Source organism: Sus scrofa, chromosome 1 (genome assembly GCF_000003025.6).
Source record: "Sus scrofa isolate TJ Tabasco breed Duroc chromosome 1, Sscrofa11.1, whole genome shotgun sequence".
Classification (NCBI taxonomy): Eukaryota; Metazoa; Chordata; class Mammalia; order Artiodactyla; family Suidae; genus Sus; species Sus scrofa.
Window position 1 is genome coordinate 240,849,031 of NC_010443.5, and position 22,023 is coordinate 240,871,053.

Below are 22,023 nucleotides of genomic sequence, written 5' to 3' on the forward strand. Positions count from 1 at the left end.
GCTTGGGGGATAAAGAGCTGCGTAGTGGGAGGAGTGGAAGCAGGAGGCTAACTGGATATATGTCAGGATGGATAGAGGGCCTCTGGGAAGGATGGAAGGAAAGGGATGGCACAGGCCACAATTTGAAAGATTTCAATGTAATTCTCCTGGCAACATTAACATTTTCTTTTCATGTAACATGATTTTTTGTGTTTGGGGGCAAGTCAATCATTGTTGCTTTTGATGAAAGGTTGTGATGAGGGAACCAGGAGATGGTCCAGCTCTGTGGGAGTTACGATACTATGATGGCTGTTAGTCACTATCAGCTCCTAGAAATAAAAATGAACAAGGCTAAGAGGAGGTGACCTACCTATGTTTGAGGAAGGAGAGAGCAGCTGCGTGGAAGGATCTCATGCTGAAGTCTCACCCTGCCATGGCCATCTGCCTGTGAGAACTAGGAGAGAGAATGCAGTGCATCCGGGAGGCCTGACCCCACATTGGCTTTGGTTGGAATTGGGAGGAAGGAACCTACTTCAGAAATGTTTTGTGGAGTCATGCATAAAACAAACTCTCAAATAGGGTGTGGCATAGAACCTTTCAGAAGCTGAGACACACAGATTCTCTAAGCTTGGTAACTTTACGGCATTTTCTTCTTTCGTTTCCCTTAGCTTCACAGTTAAATTTTTTTTCTTAGGAAAGTACCAAGCTGTCTCAGCTGCCTTACTGGAAATGAGGAAGGAGTTCGAGTTACATTCTGGAGTCAGAAAGAGGAGTCAAGAACTGTCCTCTGGTGGGGGGGGCTGGGTGTGAGACCCCAGGGTGGGGGGAGGCTGAGTTAGCAATGCAAGCACGGTCTGCCCCACCTGACAGTGCTCATGCCACACTATGCTCTCTGAAATCACTCCTAAAAATGTTCCCTAGTCTTTGCTTTTGACTCACAGGAGATGCTACCAGAGCCTAGCTCCTGCAGCCATATGCCTCATCCCTCACTCAGCTGTGGAGTCATGGAGACATCAGGGATCCTAAGAAACAGTCCTTCCTTCCCTCTTTCTGAGAACTCTGAAGGTGGCTGGGGCTCTGGAAAGGCAGCATCACCTGGTTCCAAGGGGCTCAAGGGAAACGGCACTTGCCCTGGTGTGATTAGTCCAGAGACCATCCCTCCTGGCTCTTGTTTGGTTCAGCTGACTATTGGCTCTGACTGGGGGCATAGGAACCCTAAACCTCTCAGAGGACAAAGTCCAGGGAGCACGTGAAGGAGTGAGAAACACAAGGGACCAGGAGGACCTCTGTGATGGGTGAAGGAGGATTGGTTTTGAGCTGGAGTCCTGAGATTGAACATGTGGAGTACCTAAGTCTTGGGGGCCTGTTGGTGGGAGGAGGGTGGCATTCTTCCCCTGGGAAGCCCTCAGGTTTCCCCTCAGGGATGGGGGCAGAAGCCTGCAGTCAACAGTCATGGGTCTTTGTCTACACAGCATCCTTTCTGGCGATGAGAACCTGGTGATACTTTCTTTGGGAAATGACTCCTCCCAACCACTGGTGCCTTATGGGTCTGGCAGGTTGCCAAAGCCAGTGCTCTATCCATCCTGATCTCTACCACGGGAAAGGATAGATGGCCAAGGTTTAGCCAATCACCAGGCCCTGAGACCCTGGCTTCAGCTGTTAATACAAGGCAATGGTTTTTCATATAAGCAGTACTGCACCCCACCCTTCTAGCCTTGTATTGTCATCACAGTGACTGGGGAACACTTCTGGCATTTAATGGCCAGGGGTCCCAAACCCCAAGGCAGTGTCCCATAGCAAAGAAGGGTCCTAACTCAACAGGCCAGTAGCTTTTCTGTTGAGAAACCCTGACCCAAATGCTGGACACCTGACCCTAGTTGTGCCATTCGGAGTCTATCCCTGAGATGTTGTTGAAGAACATCTGGCAGGAGAAGATGGTGGCCACCCTTCTACCCCTAATACAAGCAAGACTATGTCTAAAGAAGAGACCAAGGACGAGACAGAGAAAAGGCTACGAAGAGAGGTGGAGAAAGGGAGAGCACCAGAGCTAATGCTATCATTGTCCTTGTTCTTTTCTGGTACGATAGACAATTTTTTTCTCTTTTTCTTTTTTGCTTACCCCCCCCCTTTTTTTTTTTTTTTGTCTTTTTAGGGCCTTACCTGTGGCATATGGAAGTTCCCAGGCTAGGGGTCGAATCAGAGCTGTAGCTGCCAGCCTACACCACAGCCACAGCAACACGGGATCTGAGCCACATCTGTGACCTCCACCACAGCTCACAGCAATGCTGGATTCTTAACCTACTGAGCGAGGCCAGGGATCAAATCCATGTCCTCATGGATACTAGTTGGGTTATTGACCACTGAGCCATGACAGGAACTCTGCTTATCGCTTTTGAGTTGAGTTCCTTTCTCTTGAAACTGAGAATCCTGACCACCATGAGGCTTCTGGAGGGAAGGCTGCTCCTTCCTGGCCACAGATGTAGGAAGATCAGCCTTTAGAAAGCCGCTTGAGCTCTCTCTAGTCTTCCCAAACATTCCTCCATACTTGCTACAAGTAAGGAAACAAGTCCAAAAGATGAGCATGAGTGACAGGGACCAAACCATATGTCATCTCAGAGCTTGAAACAGCACAGCCTACTCTTCGTTTAATGGGATCTGTCTAAGCTCTTGCCATTGGGGTGGGGGTTTGCTTCTGTCTTCAGCATGCCATTTGGCACTTGGAGAATGCTGAGACACACCAAGGGCAGGTTCAGGTCCTCAGGGAAAATTTCAAGCTGATTGGGCCACCATGGCTGTCTGAATCATGTTGGCTTGGCTAAAAGTGTGATATTCAGATGGAACTGGAAACACAGGGTAGGCAAACTAAAGGACAGAGAATTTCAAGCCTGCTAAGCTCACCCTCCTTCTTCCTAGTTTTTCCAGTTTAGGGAACATAATGGCTCTGTCAGTTCTCCCATTTCCTCTGCAAAAGACCTTCAAGAGACAGTTGGCATCTCTCTTGGGCTCAGAGAATTTTTAAGGGCTCCTTGTGGCCAGGACACTATAATTAGATGAATGGGATCCTTTGCCCTTCCCCTGTATGTAGGGAGGAGTGATACAAGGCTGGTGCTAGCTGGCTTAGGTGGGTGGCGGCTGCTTGGGGGCCATTGGGGACCTGCTTGCCAGGCAGTGCTAACTTTGATCCTGACCTGTTCGGAGGTCTGATCCTCTGGAATGTCCACTATCCACGCCACCCCCACCTTCCCACTCCTCACCACCCCACCCGTTATACAAACCTAAAAGCCAATGGCAGTTGTTGGTTTTTTTTTTTTTTCCTGGCACAAAAATGGTCTTAATTGTTATCAGTATGTTAGAGAATTCAAATAAAAGCTATTGGCAGTGCAGTAAAAGAGAAATTCAGCTTCTGGCGTTATCTCTGCTTCTCCAACTTCGAGAACATGCTCACAGGCTGTCTCTCCTCCTTCCTCTTTCAAGCTGATGTCTCCAAATGCTTGGGTTACTTTAGGAAAATTTCTGTAAGGGTTTTTGAATATTTTGTTTTGTTTTGTTGTCACTTGAACTTTTGTTTTGAATGCCCAGCTTTAAACACACCAGGGACACAGACTTTATCCTCTACTCTTTCTGCTTTGGAGGAATTTGTTGAGGTTTCTTAATTTATGATCAATTTTGTAAATGTCCCATTGATACTGAAAAACAGAAGTGCTCTGCATTTTGTGCATGTGAGTGTGTGTGTGTGTGTGTAGAGAGAAAGGGCGAGAGAGAGACACAGCCCAAGTGCCTACTTAGCCTTAGTAGTTACCTTTGCTTGTTTTTTGACCACAGAGTTGTAATACGCTCTCTCTAGTGCTGCTGTGTTTCTGTTGAATTCTCTCATCAAAAGTGGATGCTATATTTTGGATGTATATAGTTCTAAATATGCAAGTGAATTTTCATGTGTGCCTGCATATGTGTGTGTGTGTAAAATTAAACCTGTGCAGATATCCTACAAAAAGGCCCATGGGCATGTGCTCCATGTCTTCTGCCTTTTTATTTTTTCTCTTTGTATTTTTTAAAAACATATGATTAAAGAGAAATTTGAGCCAAGGGGAAGGGGTAGTGGCAACCTATTGAAAACCCCCAATTTGTCTTGACCGCTAGGGAGTCTTTCTGGCTGAGCCAGGGGGAAAAGCTAGGCTCTTTTTGAGACACTGAGATTGGAGCGGGCAGACCAGCCTGGCGGAAGGCTATGAGACCGTCGTGAGGCTCTGAGTTCGTCGGGCAGGTGGCAGACAAGGAGAGAGTGACACATGATGACGTGTAGGCAGTCAGCTCCAGAGACGCTAACAAGGAGCAAGATGTTTCCACAGACAGAGCAGCAAGGGTACTAGAAAAGCAGAGGCAGTCGCATTAGGAGAGCCATCTGCACGGAGCAAACACTCATCCACTGAGCTCAGTTTTGGTCAGAGATTCCCCAGAAGGGGATGATTTAAAAAAGGAGTCTGGGCCAGATGGAGGACCTGGGGACAACACGGGAGAGCAGTGCAGCAGCCTAGACCTGGGAACAGGGCAGAATTTGGATTCCTAGAGAGGAAGGCTAGGACTGCTTAATGTCCAGCTGTCGGAGGGCAGGGCTGGTGCAAACAGAGCCACAGCCAGCAGCTTGGGACTGCATCTCAGGGCCAAGAGAAGATGGCTCAAGCCTGCTAGCCCCCAGGCCTAACTCACAGAAGCCAGGAAACTGGCATTATTTTTGGTTCTCTGATAAGATTAGGAGGGTGACAAGGCCAGAGGATGTATCTCTGGGGAAAGAGGCAGAGCCATGGGGAGAGCTTAATACACCTCTGTCTTTGGGATCAAGCAGTCAAAAATTAGCCAAGGTCAGCCACCAGGATGAAATATAGAGACACATACATACTCACAAAGTCACGTGAGCAAAAAAGAGTCCACTTCTGTTTTCCAGTATCGGGGGGGGGGGGTAATTATCAAATTAGTCCAATTAAATAAATAAATTCTTCAAAGCAGAGAGAGTTTCCAGAGGACAATTCTTTGTTGGTAGCATGTTTAAAGTTAGACTTTTGTAACAAAAGTCTAAGTGAAAACCAAACAATATGAAACACAAAACATTTTCTCAAAAGTAACCCAAGCATTTGGGGAAACCAGCTTGACAGAGGCGAGTGGGGAGAGACAGCCTGTGAGCACATTTTTAGTGTTAGAGAGGCGGTAGAGACACTGCCAGAAGCTGGGTTTCTCATGTACTGTATTGGCAAAACAGCTTTTGTTTGAACCTCTTTGATTCTCCTAACAGTTAAGACTGTATTGTGCTCTAACGGAAAACTGGATAGCGATTCGTAAGATGTCTGCATGATGTTAGGTAATAAGAGTTTCTTTCCCAATAACTGGTGGTTTGACCCTCCCAAGGAAAAAAAAAAATTCAAAACACAGAGGAAATATGCCTTACTAAATGCATTTGTGAGCTGGCAAGAAAGTAAGAGAATCTCAGGCCAAAATCCTAAGAGAATACTAAGTGAAAGAAGGAACTGGGTTGGACTACTGAGCTGGTTGTTGCTCTGAGGGCATGGATTGAACCAGGTGGACTTGAGCTACTGTTGTCTGGCCTCACAGAGGGCAGGGAATCACAAAAATACAGAGATCAGAGCTGTCCAAGGCCCCTGAACACCCTGCCCACACGGATAAGACCCCCAAGGTCCGCACTCTCAGTAAAAGTGTAAGCCAAAAATAACTACTAACTCCATCAACCACAGCAAGTTGCAAGAAGCTGGGCGCTGAGCAAAAAAAGGAAAGATAACATCATTGCTGAGCGTCTGGGACCACATGCTGTCCCTCATGTAGTTTGAGGCCCAAGTTCATATCACATGTGTGTTCTAAACAGTAAACACATTAACAAACACTTGGGCAAAAGACTTGGACAGACACGTCACAAACAATGACATGCAAATGAGTGAAAAACACAGATGCTCAATATTTCTTCTGAGTTGAAGAGATAGAGACCAGTGGTCAGGGAACCTGCAGCTGCTAGAATTTGCAGGGCAGAGTTCTGAAAAGGAAGAAGCTATGGGGAGTGTTTAGAAATCTGCATGGGGAGGGGGGCACCTGTGTGAGTCTTTGGTTGCATACGTGGAGTGAAACCTCACAAAGCCGGCAAGAATAACTTTAGAGGAAAGGAAAATTAGTGAGAAGCTATAAAATAGACAATTCTCAGGGTTCAGACTAGGTCAGGAATTATTTGCATTTTCTCCAGCCAGAATAGAAATGTATAGAGCATTTAACAGAGATCCCAGAAAGGCAGTACCTTACAAGAGAGGCAAAATTAGTCTTAGAATAATGGCTATTTTGGACTTGTCCTAAAGGAGTTTTAAAGTAACCTCAGAAAGATCAACGTAATCTGCAAGTAAGCTAACTGTCAGAAAAAATCCAAGATTCTTTAAAGGAATACTACAACAAAATCAAGCATTCTACACCCTAACATTGACAATGTCTGGTATCCAATTTAAAAAAAATCACTAGAAATAAGAATCACAGGAGAGAGAAAAATGTGAGCCCAGAATATCAGTAAACAGAGACAGACTCAGAAAGGACAGAGATCATGGAGTTATCTGATAAGTACGTACATTAAAACAGCTATTATAATTATGCTTCATATGCGTAGAGACAGAAAGAAAAATGTGGACATAGTGAGAGGAGAAATATAGTAAGATTTAAAAAAAGAATGAAAGGAAGCATCTAAAGATGAAAAATTCAATAAAATAAAGCATCCAGACGTGGAGCAATAGGACTCTCATTCATGGCTGGTTGAGATGCCGAATGGGATAGCCACTTTGGAAGATCGCTTGGCAATCGCTTACAAAACTAAACATACTTTTATCATATGGTCCAACAATCAGGCTCCTTGGTATTTATCCAAATGAATTGAAAAACTTATGCCCACACAAAAACTTGCACACAGATGTTTATAGCAGTTTTATCCATGATTGCCAAAACTCGGAAGTAACCAAGATGTCCTTCAGTAGGTGCCTGCACAAATACACTGTAGTAACTCTATACAATGGAATATTATTCAGTGCTAAAAAGACATGATGAACTATCAAGCCATGAAAATATATGAAGGAACTTAAATGCATATTACTAAGTGAAGGAAGTAGATCTTAAAAGGCTGCATACTGTGTGATTCTGACTACAGGCCATGGTGGAAAAGGCAAAACTATGGAGACAGTAAAAAATCAGTAGTTGCCAAGTGATAGGGGGAGGGTGGGGTGAGTGGCTGAGCACAGAGGATATTTAGGTCAGGGAAACTACTCTGTATGACACTGTAATAGTGGATACATGTCATTGCACATTTGTCAAAATTTATAAAATGCACAATACCAAGAGTGAATTCTAACATTAACTATGGACTCTGGGTGGTAATGATGTGTCAGTGTAGGTTCATTGACTATAACAAATGTACCACGCTGATGGGGGATATTGATGGGTGGGGGAGAGATTACGCATGGAAAGGCATATTTGGGAAAACTATCTAATTTTTGCTCAATTTTGCTGTGAACCTAAAAAATTAGTATTCTTATCTATTATTTATACTTTTTTAATTTATAAAATATAGTTTATAAAAAAAGCAGAGCGAAAAGCTAGATTACCTACAAAGGAGAAATTAACTAATATCTGATTTGACAAAAACAATAGAAGCCAGAGACAGTGGAATGATGTCCTAAACTGTTGAGAGAAAACAATTATCACCCTAGAATTCTACATCCAATGAAAACACTATCCCATAATAAGGATTAAATATAGACATTTTGGTCAAACAAAAACTAAAATTGTTTGCCACTAGTCAACTCACACTAAAGGGAATTCAAAAGGATATACTTCAGGCAGAATGAAAGTGATTTGAGATGGAAAGTGAAAAAGGTGAAAAGAAATGAAGATCAGAAAAGGTAGTAAAAAGTATTTTCTGAAATAGCCATGCTTGTTCCTCTCTTGGTCTCTATGCCCCTTTGCAAGGTGATTTTGCAGCTTTTTTTTTTTTTTTTTAATCAAGAGATGTAGTATAGGGAGTTCCTGTTGTGGCTCAGTGGGTTAAGAACCTGACTAGTATCCATGAGGATTTGGGTTTGATCCCTGGCCTTGCGCAGTGGATTAAGGATCCACTGTTGCCATGAGCTATAGTGTAGGTTGCAGAATTGGTTTGGATCCCATGTTACTGCAGCTGTGGTGAAGGCTGGCAGCTGCAGCTCTGATTCGACCCCTGTCTTGGGAACCTCCATATGCCACAGGTTTGGCCCTAAAAAAAGTGGGGAAAAGAAAAGGTGAAATAAGCACATGCATTTTTATTTATTGAATTTTAAGGTCACACTTCCTAAACAAAGTGTCTTTTAAAGTGTGACCTGGTGACACCTGCAGCTGATTCCCCTGGGGATGTTTATTACCCCTGGACCTCCTTCAGATGAACTGGAGCAGACTCTCTAGGGCTGACACCAGGAATCTGCATTTTAAAAGCCTCCCTTGGTAATTTGGAGATATTTTAAAGCTTTGGAATCACACTTACAAACTTGTAATTTATTGTTTCATTCTAATGTAGCTTATTTATTTGTTTATTTATTTTGGGTTTTTTTAAGGGCTTCACTCTCAGCACATAGAGGTTTCCAGGCTAGGGGTCGAATCAGAGCAGCACCTGCCGGCTTATGCCACAGCAACAGCAACACGGGATCCATAATCCACTGAGTGAGGCCAGGGATCGAACCTGCATCCTTATGGATACTAGTCAGGTTCATTTCCACTGAGCCATAATGGGAACTCCTCTAATGTAGATTATTTATGGATCTGTGGCTCATGGAAATTTCCTCTAAATATCCGGAAAAGAAAATGTAAAAATAGTCTGTTTCTCCTTCCTGTTCCTCAGGTTCCTAATGAACATATTCAAATTCATGGAAAATGTGAAGGACCTGGAAGTGTGTCATAGAAGATATCCCAACCCTGATTAACTGAGGCTCTGTAAGGCAAAGGCACAGTATACCACGGACATGAATGCAGATTAGAATCACACAGAGCCGAAAGGGGATGGGCAAAGGAAATGACATTACCAAATATTTACTATGTTCCAGACACTCTTCAGACACATTACGTCATTTCAGGGGCCCAAGACATGTGATTCGATCCCTTTTATTTATAAACAGAGCAGGTACTATTGCATTTCCATTTTAGAGATGAATAACCTAATGATGAGAGAACAGTCACTTGTCTGAGACAAATCATGCATTCATTCACACAATTAGTATCTTTTGAGCTCTTATCTTAAGCAAGAATATTGAGAATAGAGCAGCAAAAAAGCAGTCTAGAGGCCTCAGGTGTCACAAGGCCCTGACTTACCAAGTAACTCCAATGAAGAAACTGGAACTGAAAAAGTAGATCCCTGCTGGAGCCTGGCAAAAGCAGGCTCTCCTAGGTTGGCCTGCCTGCTGCAGGGAGCCAGTGGAAAGCTTCCTGCTGGTGGTTTTAGGCAGCCTCAGAGAGCAGGCTAGAACCTTCCTTTCAGCAGCAGCTGCATCCCTGGGTAGATGGTTCAGTGTGTATGAATACCAGGCCCTTGCCTGCCCAGAGGAGAGGAGCAGGTGAGGGATGTAGAGAGAGGGCCTAGAAGTAGAATTTGAAGGGGGAAAAGAGGGAGTCCTAAATCTTAATATATCCTCTCACTAACTTTGGAAGATTGATACTATTTCCATTTTGTATAGATGAAGAAGTGGAGGCTCAGAAAGGTTAACTGAGTTAACTGAGTTGCTCAAGCCAGAATGGGAATAGTGCCAGTCTCAGATCTCAGCTTCAACACCCCTACCCTGCCTCTTTACTGCTCAGGAGGGAAGTCTTCACAGGCTTGTAAAATACTCACGGAGTATCGCTAGAGTAATTACAAATCAATACTAGAGGCTGGTTCTGAGTCCTGCTACCAAGGTTTATTTAATTCCAAGTTCAAATCACACAGAAAATAAAATTTTCTCCTTAAAAGGTTCTGTGGAAAAATGTTCTCTGTTCTGTGTAACAGCCTTCTCGGTTGTGTTTGTGTCTGAAGAGAGGACTAGTCTGACGGGAAGAATTACAAATCTGGAGCTCATTTTGGCGTCCCAGAGGGAAGGTGGGTGGAGCGTCTCACAGTAAATTAGGAATTCAGAATGAAAACGTAGCCGAGTTTATTTGGGTTTCTAGTGACACCTCAGAATTATTGTGCAGGCGTGTCAGAGGCAGCTCAAACTAATGACTGCTCCTCCTCCGCCCCGGGGGTGCTGCGTGCTAAGAACAGGAATCCCTCTCCTTTGGGCATAGGGATGAGGCTCTTCCCTTGCCCCGCAGAATCAGGAAGGGGGAAGGGGAAAGGAGTGTGGTTTGGAGCCCAGTCTGGGTCGGCTCTGAGTTCCGGAGAGGGGCGGGAGGCAGTTTGGGGGTGTGTCTGAGCTCAGGATCTGAGGTCTGAGGCCAGGATTTGGAGACTTTCTGGGCCTAGAATTTTGGGGTGGGTATCTAGGTTTTGGGTGGATGTGACAGCGGGAGGAAACAGTAGACTGGGTAATATACGAAAGGCACTGAAGCAGCATCGTGGGGCGGGGATTTTGAAAGTTGAGACGTGGATATGGGGAGGGGAAGTTGAAGCCTGCCTGATGGTACTAAGGATCTGGATGAATGTGGGGAATTGATGGTGCAGGGCTGTGAACTGGGGTCGGGCTTAGTACCACATCTTAGGTGAGAAGAAAAGAGGCTAGGAGAAAAAAGCGTCGAGCAGCCACAGCCTTTTTCCGAAAGCAACTCATACCCAGACACACCCATCGCTCAGCCCTTAGCTCTTAGCCCTTAGCCCTTGAAGGCGGGAGCCTCGGCAGCGTCTGGGCTAGACCCTGCCCCCACCCGGCCTCCACGGAACTCGGAGCTGCTCCTGCTGGGGCAGGGGTCTGGCTGCCCGGCCCCCCGGGAGTTTGGGGGCGTGACCAGTGAGCGGAAGCCTGCGGCTCTGGATTGGCTGCCCAGCGGGCCTGTGGGCGGTGCTCCTGGGTAGGTCCCGCTTGGCCGCTTGCAGACGGCGGGGAGGCGGGGCCGGCGGGAGCCCGACAGCCAATGGTCGCGCGGCCCCCAAGCAGTTACAAAGGGCCGGAGCGAGGCCGCCTCGGCGGCGGGGGAGGTGGGGCGAGGCGAAGCTTGTTGAGGCGAGGCGGCGGCCGGGCCGGGCCGGGCCACAGGCAGTGGCGGCGGGACCATGGAGGTGGCGGCCGGTGCTCGCGTTCCCGGCTGCTCCTCTTCGTGCTGGCGGCGACGGCCACGCTGGTCCCGGAGGCGACGGGTGAGCGGCGGCGCGGCGGAGCTGGCGGTGGCTGCGGGGCGCGCCGGCCGGGCCCGGCCTCTGGCTCGCTCCTTCTCTTTCTCAAACATGGCGCGGGGCCGGGGGCGCAGGTGGCGGCGCCCGGGCGGAGGCCGGACTTTAAGTGCCTGGCTGCCGCCACGCGAGCCGCGGGCGGGAGGCCGAGGCGGGGCGAGGGCGTGGGTTCTAGCGCGGGCGGACGTGCCCGGCAGCCCGCGGCCGCCCGAGCTGCAGACTCTGAGGGAGGTAGCGTCGGGCGGAGCCGTCCAGGGTTGGGGGCTGCCCTCTGGGAAGCGAGTGGGCGCAGGCCGAGGGCCCCAGGGTGCGAGGCTCTCCTGGACTTGGAGAGCTGGGGCTGCCCCGAGTCCCCGCTAGTCGCTGTGTGGCGTTGTCCCGGGCACCGCACCCAGAGCTGTTAGGTGCTTCAGGCTCCGGGGGCCCGGGCGGGGTTGGGGGCGGAGGGGGCTTCCAGGGCGGAGTGTGAGCTCCAAGTCTCCAGGGCCTCCTCCAGCAGTGGGAGGGCGCGACGTGTGACCCCCGAGTCAGCAGAGACCCTCGGGTCAGCAGGCCTCCCTGGCCTTCGGCGCCGGTCTGACCCAGCCGAGAGGGGCTGCTTCCTCATCCAGGGGTGGCTTTGGAATGGGAGGTGCTGCGAAGCTTTGTTTGAGGACAAGGAGGCACTGAGATGTGCGGAATGTTTCTTCTTTTCGTGCGTCTGGGGAAGTGTTGAAGTGAATCCACTAACCAGAAGGCTACAAATTGTTTCGTAGTAGAAACTTGAACGTTTGCTCACTCTGCGGGGTTTGGAATGTTTGAATGGAAATGACTGAGTTGATCACACGTTTTATTTCCTCGAAGGACATCTCTAGAGATGTTGCATTTCTTGAGTGACGGTAGTTTTCATCAGTTGTCTGTATAGCTGGTTTTCAAGGGAGAATGTTTGCTGCATTTTCCAAAATATAAATTGGGAAAGGGTATATGGTCATCATCTACCCCGTGGAGGGAGGAGTGAAAAACTTTGTTAGCATCCCAACTATAATACTAGAAACTGAAATATAGAGCCTTAGTATAAGCAACTAAAATAAGTTTCTCTTTCTGTAACTGAACAGCAAATGCTTTTGAAACAAAAAAACTCAGTACTTAGGGTGCCAGATATTACTATAAGCAGCTGTCTAAAGAAGACTTACTGTGGTATAGGTGCATAAGGTACACCAAAAGTGTACTATCTAATCCTCACATCCCTCAGGGCCCAGTGGCATTTGCCCCATTTTATAGATGAGAAAACTGAGGTGTGGAGAGGGTTAAGTATCAATTACTAAGAGCTGGAGTTAGGATTTGTACCAAGGGTTCAGTGTTTGCAAAACCTATACGTTTTAAGATACACACTTAACTGTCTGGCGAAGCCCATTTTTCTTTTTTAGTCCTCTAATGAATAATTGATTTTTATTATTCACTTTTAGATTTTGCCCTCATAATTAGAAAAACAGGCTGGCTTTTTTCTGGCTCCTAGTACATTTTTGGAGTCCTTTCACACCTGGCCTTCATTAGAGGAAACAGTGAATTTTTGACATTGGCCTGAGAAGGGGGTCAAGACAGGTGGGAGAATCAATATAGATATGCATCAAGCATAAAATTAACTCGAATAACACAGTTCACTCTTTTCCACCTAGCTTAGCACACAGAGTGTTCCTATATTCAAGTAACAATATTGGACTTCATTAATGTACAGAGCATGGCTTAGTCTGTGCCCTGGAGGAGTTAATAGACTACACTGGCATGCAGACAAGACAAAGCTGATCCAGGTGCTATCATCCTTAAGTCTAGACTATCTCAACTGGTCTGCCTGCCCTGGTAGGTTACGCTGATGTTTCCATTTATCCTTTCATACATTCTGAAGAAGCTCAGGTCTTTTTATTCATTTATTTTTAATTTTTTTTCCTTTTGCAATCATATCCATGGCATATCGAAGTTCCCAGGCAGTGGATCAAATCTGAACTGTAGCTGCAGCAATGCTGGATCCTTAACCCACTGTGCCAAAGTGGGAACTTCTCAGATGTTTTTTAAAATTTGTAATTTTAAACTCCTTTCTAAGAGTTTGTAGTTGTTCCCTCATTGTCCAGGTTATCAGTTTTGTATTTCTTTGCCCAGCTTCTCTCTCCAACATAAATTTCTCTAGGGAAATTGGTTCCTTGTCATTGGTGCACAGTTTAGTTACCAGTATGTCTGCTTATGTACCCATGTGAGTGTGCTCTTTCATAATGTTTTCTTTGAAAATATACCTGAAACTCAGCTCTTCTTTACATTAATGCTTCTTGAATGTTTCTTCCCCTCATTGGATTCAGCTGTCAGTTTAGTCCTGCCTCTTTTCCCTACCCCCAAATCCATTTGCTTTTCAGTATTTCTCTCGCTTATAGGCTGCTGCCAAGCTAATCTTCCTTAGCCATCCTCTCAAAGGGTTTACAGGATTTCCCATTTGTACTCAGTGCTTAGAGCAGTACTTGAGGCTTATGATTAGGGCCATCACTTAGTACCCAGAGATCTCACATCCCACTACTGCAAACCTTCTGTTTTCCCATTCCTGTGTTTTCCCTCCCATTCCTGGCTTTCTAGTCTTTTCACTACATATTTCATTTTGCCTCATTTGGAAGTATGAGGAGAAAAGTTCTCAATGCTGACTTCTGTACTGGTTTAGTTTGTGAACTCTACTTCCCTAAACTGTATAGCAGTAAGCTTAGTGTTGTCTGTTTCTATCATCTTGCACTGTTACATACTCTGGAATATAAGTGCCCAGAGAGCAAGGAACATACCTTTTATTTCCTTTGTGGTCTTGGAACCTAGCACTATGTTTAGTATTCAGTTCCTCTTAAATGCTTGTCAATTAAATGAATTTCATTTATCTTGAATATTCCTTTAATACTTATGCTGTTATATGTAAGTACAGTTTATAAGTATTTATTGAGAATTCTGTTTATACACAGGAAAATTATGTGATGTGAAAGAAGCAGTTGGTTATTAGTCCCAACATCTAGTTATGCAGAAAATGGGAATGGTACTTATTTTGACTAATTTATGAGATTGTGAAGATCAGGAGAGAAAGTTGTATTGGAGTTTGATGTTGCTGTTTTGTATTGTTATTAATAGGAGGGCTGATGTTCAACCAGCAGTTCCCACTGGGGCACAATGTGTTTATTTGGTCAGACATCCTTTCTGATTGGCTGGTACCACAGTGGTGCTAGTTGTTAATACTTTTAATATCACCCCTGCAGAGTGGCATCTGTATTTAAAGAGGGAAGTGAGTAGTCTAGGCTGAAGTGACTGGGGGGAGGCTTCCTGGGCACTTTAGGACTTAAACTGATTTTGATGGGCTAGAATTCATTTGTGGAGAGAGGGAGATTTGTTGAATGTTAAGCTCTTTCTTTGTAAACTGTGTCCGACAACTCCCCCAGGGCAGGAAGCAAAAGGTTATGTTATCTGGCTGGCAGGTTAGTCATTGTAGAGTTAATTTCCTTATTTTGCACTATGGGGTTTGAACATACTAATCATTATTCCCCCCCCCCCCCATGATTGGTAATCTAAGTGGGATGAGTAAAGGAGACTAATACTGTGGGATGCCCACAAGATCTAGGCATTCTAACAAATGCAAGCCATAAGTCACTCAGTTTACAAATGGAAAAACATAACTCAGGTTAGTGAATTTCTCAGGATTGGACAGAACCAGGACAGAAACTAGTTTTTCTGATTCCATATCTTGTGTCCTATATGGGACTTTAAAATATGAGGGACTTGGATGGGGCGGGGGACGGGGGGAGAACAGGGTTAATGGAGTGACTTACTTAAGTGAAGTTACTTTGAATTTCACAGAGCTTAAGGAAAGTGAGTTCTGAAAGTGGGAGGGAGGTGGGAATAATTACAGATTATAAAGTCTTCAAGAGGAGGTCAGTACCTTTTTTTATACTGCTGTAAAAAGGACCTAAAAGTAGTCTTATAGTGGTTTGGAAGAAATTTTGTGTTTAAGTGAAATGGGGTGTAATTGAAAGGCCTTGTACATGGTTAGGTTTAGAATTTTAGATGATCTGCTTTGTTGTTGAAATTAAATGGGGAACTGACACGGTCAAAATAACCTAAAGGGAGCTAAATCTAATTCCTGTGGGGAAGGCTGCTCCTGTGAAGACTTGTTGAAAGCTTTTCCTAGGCCTAGTTAAAACAGTTATCTGAACTCAATACCATTCTTGCAGTACCACTGTATTGCATCAGATATGTTCATGTCTAATGAACTGAGTTTTGAAAATGCCAGTATCCTATGTTTGGCCCTTTTGATGTGAGAACATCTTTTTTAAAATCACAGAATCCCCTGCACATGTCAAAAATCCTCATTCCTTTTGTTCTTCTTTCTTGGTGGTGGCTTACATAATACAACTTTCTCTGAACAGATGGACTGTGGTTTGATATCATGTGATTGGGTCACATCTTCACTTCCTGCTTCTAGAATTGAGGGCAGATGCTGGTATGCTTCTCAGGGGTTTTTTTGTGCCTTGTCCCATAGAATTAGCTCAAGAAAACTTTTGTAATCTTCTCAAAATTTATAGTCTGTATTGATCCAGCCTAACTCCACTACTTAGGATAATATTTAATGACTTTTAAAATTAATTTTCTCAATATCAAATCCAAGCAGTCTCCATAAATATTAGGATTTACTGCTACTGAATTAGATCCAGATTTAGCTGTATGTTTAGTTTTAGCCCAGATACTACAGGTAGGTTTCTTATGGTTACCCTTATTTTATTTTTGGCCACATCCTTGGCATATAGAAGTTTCCAGGCCAGCGGTGGAATCTGAGCCTTGCAGCTGGAGCCTACACTACACCTCTGGCAATGCAGTATCCTAAACCCACTGCTCCAGGCTGAGGGTCAAACTGCTCTGCAGAGACACTGGATCTTTAGCCTGCTGTGCCACAGTGGGAACTCCAGGTTGGCCTTTTTTTTTTGATATGGATTTATGATTGATCGATTGTAGGCTTTTGCCTCAGACACTTTTCCAAACAGTGTAAGTCTGATTGGTTTTATGGGTCTAGTTTTGTAGATCAGATCTGGCCTTTTGTAAAGCTCCTCCTTTATTTTGGAAATCTGAGAGGAGTGCACATTATAAAAAATGATTTATAACTTAAGAAAAAGTACTTGCAGGATATATACACAGGTTGCTTTGACATTTCTTGAAGGTTCAGTGGCCCTTACATCATTTTATCAGTCTGAGAGGAATATAAGAATGTGCTGGGAGTTCTTCTTGCCTTGTCTCATTTAATTTCATAACCACCTTGGATGAGAGCTATATAACAGTACAAAACTTCTTACTTATGTACCAGCTAATTTCCAAAAGCCTCTTTAAGTCCATTTGTTCCTGGGTCCAGGTGGCCACTGCTCAGGAGATAACTGTGGATTTTGATGATATTGGTTCTAACCCAAGATTCTTTTCAGCTCTCATAAACATTATCCAAGATGTTAATATTTTGTCATTCTTCTCTTAATTGTAAATACATTTGTAAAAGGAAGACACTTTGAGATAGAACAGATATTTACTAACAGTAATCCAACCATTGAGACTCAAATGATTGTGCATTACTGTTACCTCCATCTGCCTGGGTAGACAGAGTTGGCAGGATTTTGCTCAGATTGGAGCTTAGTTTATATATATAAAGTTTGTAAATAGAAGAACTTTATGTTTCCATTTTACGGATCAGGAAACTAAGGTCATGATGGTAATGAATGGTGGAGCCAGTGTTTGAGCTTTCCAGAGTATGTACTTTTTCCTGTACATCATACTGCTTTCATTCATAGTAAATATCTTGTTTTGGTCATTTCATTGAGAAAGTTTTCTTTTTCTTTAGCATGCTCCTTTTTTTGGAACCATGATAATTTGCTTCACTTGTTTTTATTGCAGTTTGCCTCTTTGTAGCTACAGGTTACTCAGATGCTTTCAGTCTTTCTTTGATAATGTATTTTTAGGTAATTTGAATCTCTCCAGTGAGTCTAATGATAGTTGATCTCTCACTATTTGTATTGATATGTATTCATAGCAAACTCTTTGCTTCTCAAATTAACATTAGCACAGACCTGAACATTTGAATTGAAGAAAGGAAAAAAATCTAACACTGTCCGTCATTAATATTGTGGCTTATTCTACCCCATGCATTTTTTTTTTTTGGTATAATATAACCATTCTTTAATCATTCTGTCTCTTTCAGTAGTTTATCAAAGCTAATAAGTATGCTTTTAAGATGGCAGAGGTTTGTTTGTAGAAGATAGATCATTTAATCTTAGCAAATATTTTAGTAATGGCAACACAATGGGAAGTATAGAAAAAGAGGCAGTCTTGATTTCCGGGGCTGCAATGCTGGGGAGATGATGAATACAGATTCAGTAATAGCAAGCACAGGGACTACTTTATAGAATTGATAGGACTTGATCTCATGCCTTGCAGGATAAGTAGGGTTTAGAGAGGATGGAGGGTGACATGTATGAATAAGGAGCATGCTAAATTCCAAGACTTTATTTTGAGGGGAGGAATGGAAGTTCATGATGTAAAGGGTGGGCTCAGAGATTATGAGCCTTGAAAATTAGTTGGATGGTTTTAATGTGGAAAAAGAATATCTAACTGTACTACAGAGAAATGGAACAGGGTGGCTCTCTAGGAGATTTTGGAGTTGGTTCGATGGTACTGGGAATGGAGTGAAAGGGTGGCTCTGTGACATTTCAAAGAAATCAAAGGAGCTGGTAGTAGGGCCTATACAGGGCTTTTCCCTTGCCTTCAGGCTCTTTCCCCAACATATTTGCATGACTTCCTCCCTCATCTCGTCTGTGTGTTTGCTCACATGTCACCTTTTTCTCAAAGAGGCATATCCTGACCACACTTTTTGTAATTGCCATCATCTCGCTTTGCTTTCTTTTTTGTAACACTCCCTTCTGAAATTCTGCATTTACTTAGCATATTTACATCTTTACTATACTTATTGTCTGCTAATTACTAGGATATAAGCTTCATGAAAGTGGATATCTTTGTTTTGTTCATCAGTGTATGAACAAAGTGCAAAGAAAGTGCCTAGTGCATCACAGGCACTCAGTAAATATTTGTTGAATGGCAGTAGCTCTTAGCTGTAAAAAGGTAGGGTACAAAAGTTAAGGATTCCATAAAATAAAAAAAGAATGGCTCCAGAGTTTTTACTAGATCCTAGATAATGCCTTTAACTAGTAAGGATTTTGGTGAGATATTGAGGGGAAATGAATTCTGGTTTGAGCATGTTGAGTTTGAGGTGAAAGTAGGATAGGCAAATGAAATTGTTCAATACAGCAAAAGACTGGAATGGGAGAGGACCTTAGGCAGAGAAATGATTTTGCCTTCCGGCTCATTCTCTTTCTTTTGGATTCTTGTGCCCCTAAAACCACCTACAGTGGAGTATTTATTTTGACTGAATTCCTAGCTTAGATCTGGAGTCTTGCTCAGTTAACTGTTAAATTATTCCCTCCTGGGTTACCGGTCCATGTTTTGTTACCTGCCTCCTTCCCACCCCCATTCCTCCTGAGCCAAATAATGTATTTAGATTTATTTGTGATCTTCTGATTCTATTGAAATTAGCCTTCAGGCTGTGCTGCTTTCTCTGCAGTAGTATGATTGACTTTTGGGGAATCTGCTCTGGTTTCTGGCTGAGGTAAAAGAGAGGGAGTTTCTTTTTGGAGACCTACATTTACTCCACTGGCTTCAGATCATGGTTGTGATGTTATAGGTGTCACCTTTACTGTAGCCTGGAGCTCCCTGATGGCAGTCTTGTTAAATGTTTTTCATGCTGCTGTTTTTCTCCATGAACCAAGTACTGGTGCAGTTGTACATGTCTCTAGACCATCTTTACTTTTTTCTTTGGATTGATCTAACTTATTTGTTTTCCTTCCAATTTTGAAGGCATTTAAATCTTGTGACTTGGTTGCCAGAAATGTAATAAAATCCTTAGGAGAGTAGGCATGAGAGTCCCCACATATTTGCCTGGGATTAGATTCTAATCACTGTATCTCTCTGGGACTCATTTTTCAAAGGAAATAACACCTAACTTAAATGATAATTGTGAAGATAATATGAAGTAGTTTTATAGACTATCTAGCACATAGCCTGATACTGGCAAATATTCAGTAAAAGAGACATTATATATTTAAATAAGTGAAGGAATGATTTTTGGAAGTGGAAATACATGTCTATGGAATGAGGAACTGTGATTAATTGGTAGACTTGAAATGCATATTTCACTCAGAATAAGAAAGGACTTTCTTTCAATGGGAGCTGTCATAAAGTACTCTCGATTGGCTGAATTCCTAGCTTAGAATTCAGTGTAAACCAGTTGTACTTCAATTAAAAAAGAGGAATTAAAAAATAAAGTGCTCTGTTCCCTGTCACTGGAAATATTTAGGCAGAGGTGGGAGGTGGAGGTAACCTCCTGTCCAAGAAGTTGTAGAAGAAATTTCTTGCATTAGATAAGAGAACAGAATTGTTTATCTCCAAGCTCTGTTTCTACTCCAGAGTTCTGTACTTTAACTTGCTCACTGTTTTTAGCCAGCATTACAGGCTCTCAACTTCCCTAACATTAATGGCTTTAAGCTGAGCACTGTTTTGTAACTTTATCTTATTGTATGGGAAAAATATATTCAGTGACTGGCTTATACTCTGGCCATTTTCCAGGGAAGAATTTAGGAAGCTTGAAGTAAAACATATGCAATAAGACCAAAACTAGTGATCAGGAAGATAAGAACCAGAAAGCAAAAGGGGAAAAGAAAGAAAACAGCCGTTAAGTTTGCGCTGAGGAAAGCTTTAGTAGTAGATACAGTAGTTAAGCTTTGAGTTTTCTAGCAGTGAAGGCAATAAGGGAACCCTAAAGTTTTCATATGTTTCATTGTCTCTTGCTGAGAACACATTCGTGAGGCTGCCACATTCCTTAACCGAATGAAGTCCCAAACAGGAAGATTGCAGTGCAGGGAGAATCTCCACCTTGTCAGACTTTCTGGACCTGGCAACCCTGATTCTTGTTCTCACCCTGTCTTCTTTTAACATGTTTGAGGGTTCATTTTAGTACTGCTACTGCCATTTTTCTTCTGGACTCTAAGGACATTCTAGTTTTACCCTAATGCCAATGGAACAGGTGATGTAAGGCTGGAATGTTTAAATCAAGCTTTTCTAAAAGCTAGAGGATATTGAATAGAAAGCAACATGAAACTATTCATCCTGCTTTACAAAGACTTTGTCTTCAGGGCCTTATCTTTTGGCCTGTGTCCATTTGGCAGAGAGTCTGAGTACTGCCACCAGAGTGAATACAGCCAGACATTTACCGTTCTTCCCACAGGCCCAAGTCCAGAGAATGTCTTTGCTTGGGTTTCCTGTTTGAAGAGCTGCCTCCTTTTCTGGGTGATGGATATTGGGAATGATGGCTTCCTTTAGGAGAGAAGGCACTATCCAGAGAGCGTGGCCCTACCCTATGTTGGTTGAGTAGTAGCACCAATATGCATAAAAAAGATACCTATGTATGTTACCATAAAGGACATTCTTCGGTTAGAGGCATGCTGATTTAACTGGGGAAAATAAGTTTCTCCCTGCTCTTGAGCAGAATCTATTTTCCAAATCTTTGTATAAGGGACTTTGGGGGAAAAGTGAAGACTCTGGGTTTATCACTCTTTATGATTTGAGTGGATTCACCTTCCTTGCTCATTCTGCTGTTGCTGGGTTACTTTAGGCCTGTTCCAGTGTTGCCTTGTTCTAACCAACAGGGCTGAACCTCCTTATTTTTGTTCACTTGCTGCAGGATAACCATTCCATCTAGATTTCCTAGGTGTGAACCTCACTGATTACATAATAGTGTGTATTTATAGTTCTAGGACACCTTGTGCAGGCATCCTGTTACATTTCTACAATATAAGATCTTTAAATATGTATGGAAATACAAATAGCTCCCATGGAAAAGAGCAGAAATAAATGGCTTTTTTTTTTTTAAAAAAAACTGGAAATGAGGGCCAATATACATATTTGAGGGTGCCGAACTTGGAGGAGACAGTTAAGCCTGAGGAGGAGTACAGAGATAAAAGCAGCAACAGTGGCTTTTCATTTATATAAACACATACACACAATATGTGTATGGGGCCTTTATTTATTTATTTTTGCTTGATATATTCATTCCCAAACCAAACCATGATGTGCTGTAATTGAGTCTCTTTGTTTAGCACATGGCTGTTGATTTGAGTACTTTCTCCAATTGAAAAAAATGACATTTTAATTTTGTTATTCAGTGTACAACAGATTTAAATAAAAACACCAAGATTGTGTATTGTAGATTTCCTTCAACAATAATTATATGTAATTATTTTACAAAAATAAACAAGTTAAAGTAGTTCTAGCTATTTTATCTCATTTCACATTTGGAGAAAAATTACAAACCAGGGGCTAGAGTTTGCTCATGTTTCTCAATGAGGAAAGATAATTTCTGATTGCTAGCTTCAGCTGGTTCCACCAGAGCAGTGAACAGTTGATGCTAGTGAAGAGCACTGAGCATGTGGAGAGGAAGTGCAACTGGAAATAGGTCAGGGTGGCCATGTGCTGCTAAAACAGGTGACAGTTTCACGAGTGTGGTATCTCAGAAATTTTAAGGAACCTGTGAAGATTAAATGAGATTGTGCATGTAAAACTTGGAG

General features: G+C 43.3%; 1 protein-coding gene across 3 annotated transcripts in view; it reads left to right on the plus strand.

Annotated features, from left to right (window-relative positions):
• Positions 1-22,023, plus strand: part of TGFBR1 (transforming growth factor beta receptor 1) — a 75,533-nt gene that overhangs the window by 6,296 nt on the left and 47,214 nt on the right. Inside the window, 2 exon segments of one of the 3 annotated variants that reach the window (NM_001038639.1) lie at positions 11,148-11,229; positions 11,232-11,293. The exons of 1 other annotated variant lie outside the window; for it this stretch is intronic. In NM_001038639.1, coding sequence (NP_001033728.1) covers positions 11,210-11,229; positions 11,232-11,293 — 82 coding nt within the window. In that variant the 5' untranslated portion in view covers positions 11,148-11,209. 3 annotated transcript variants of the gene reach the window in all.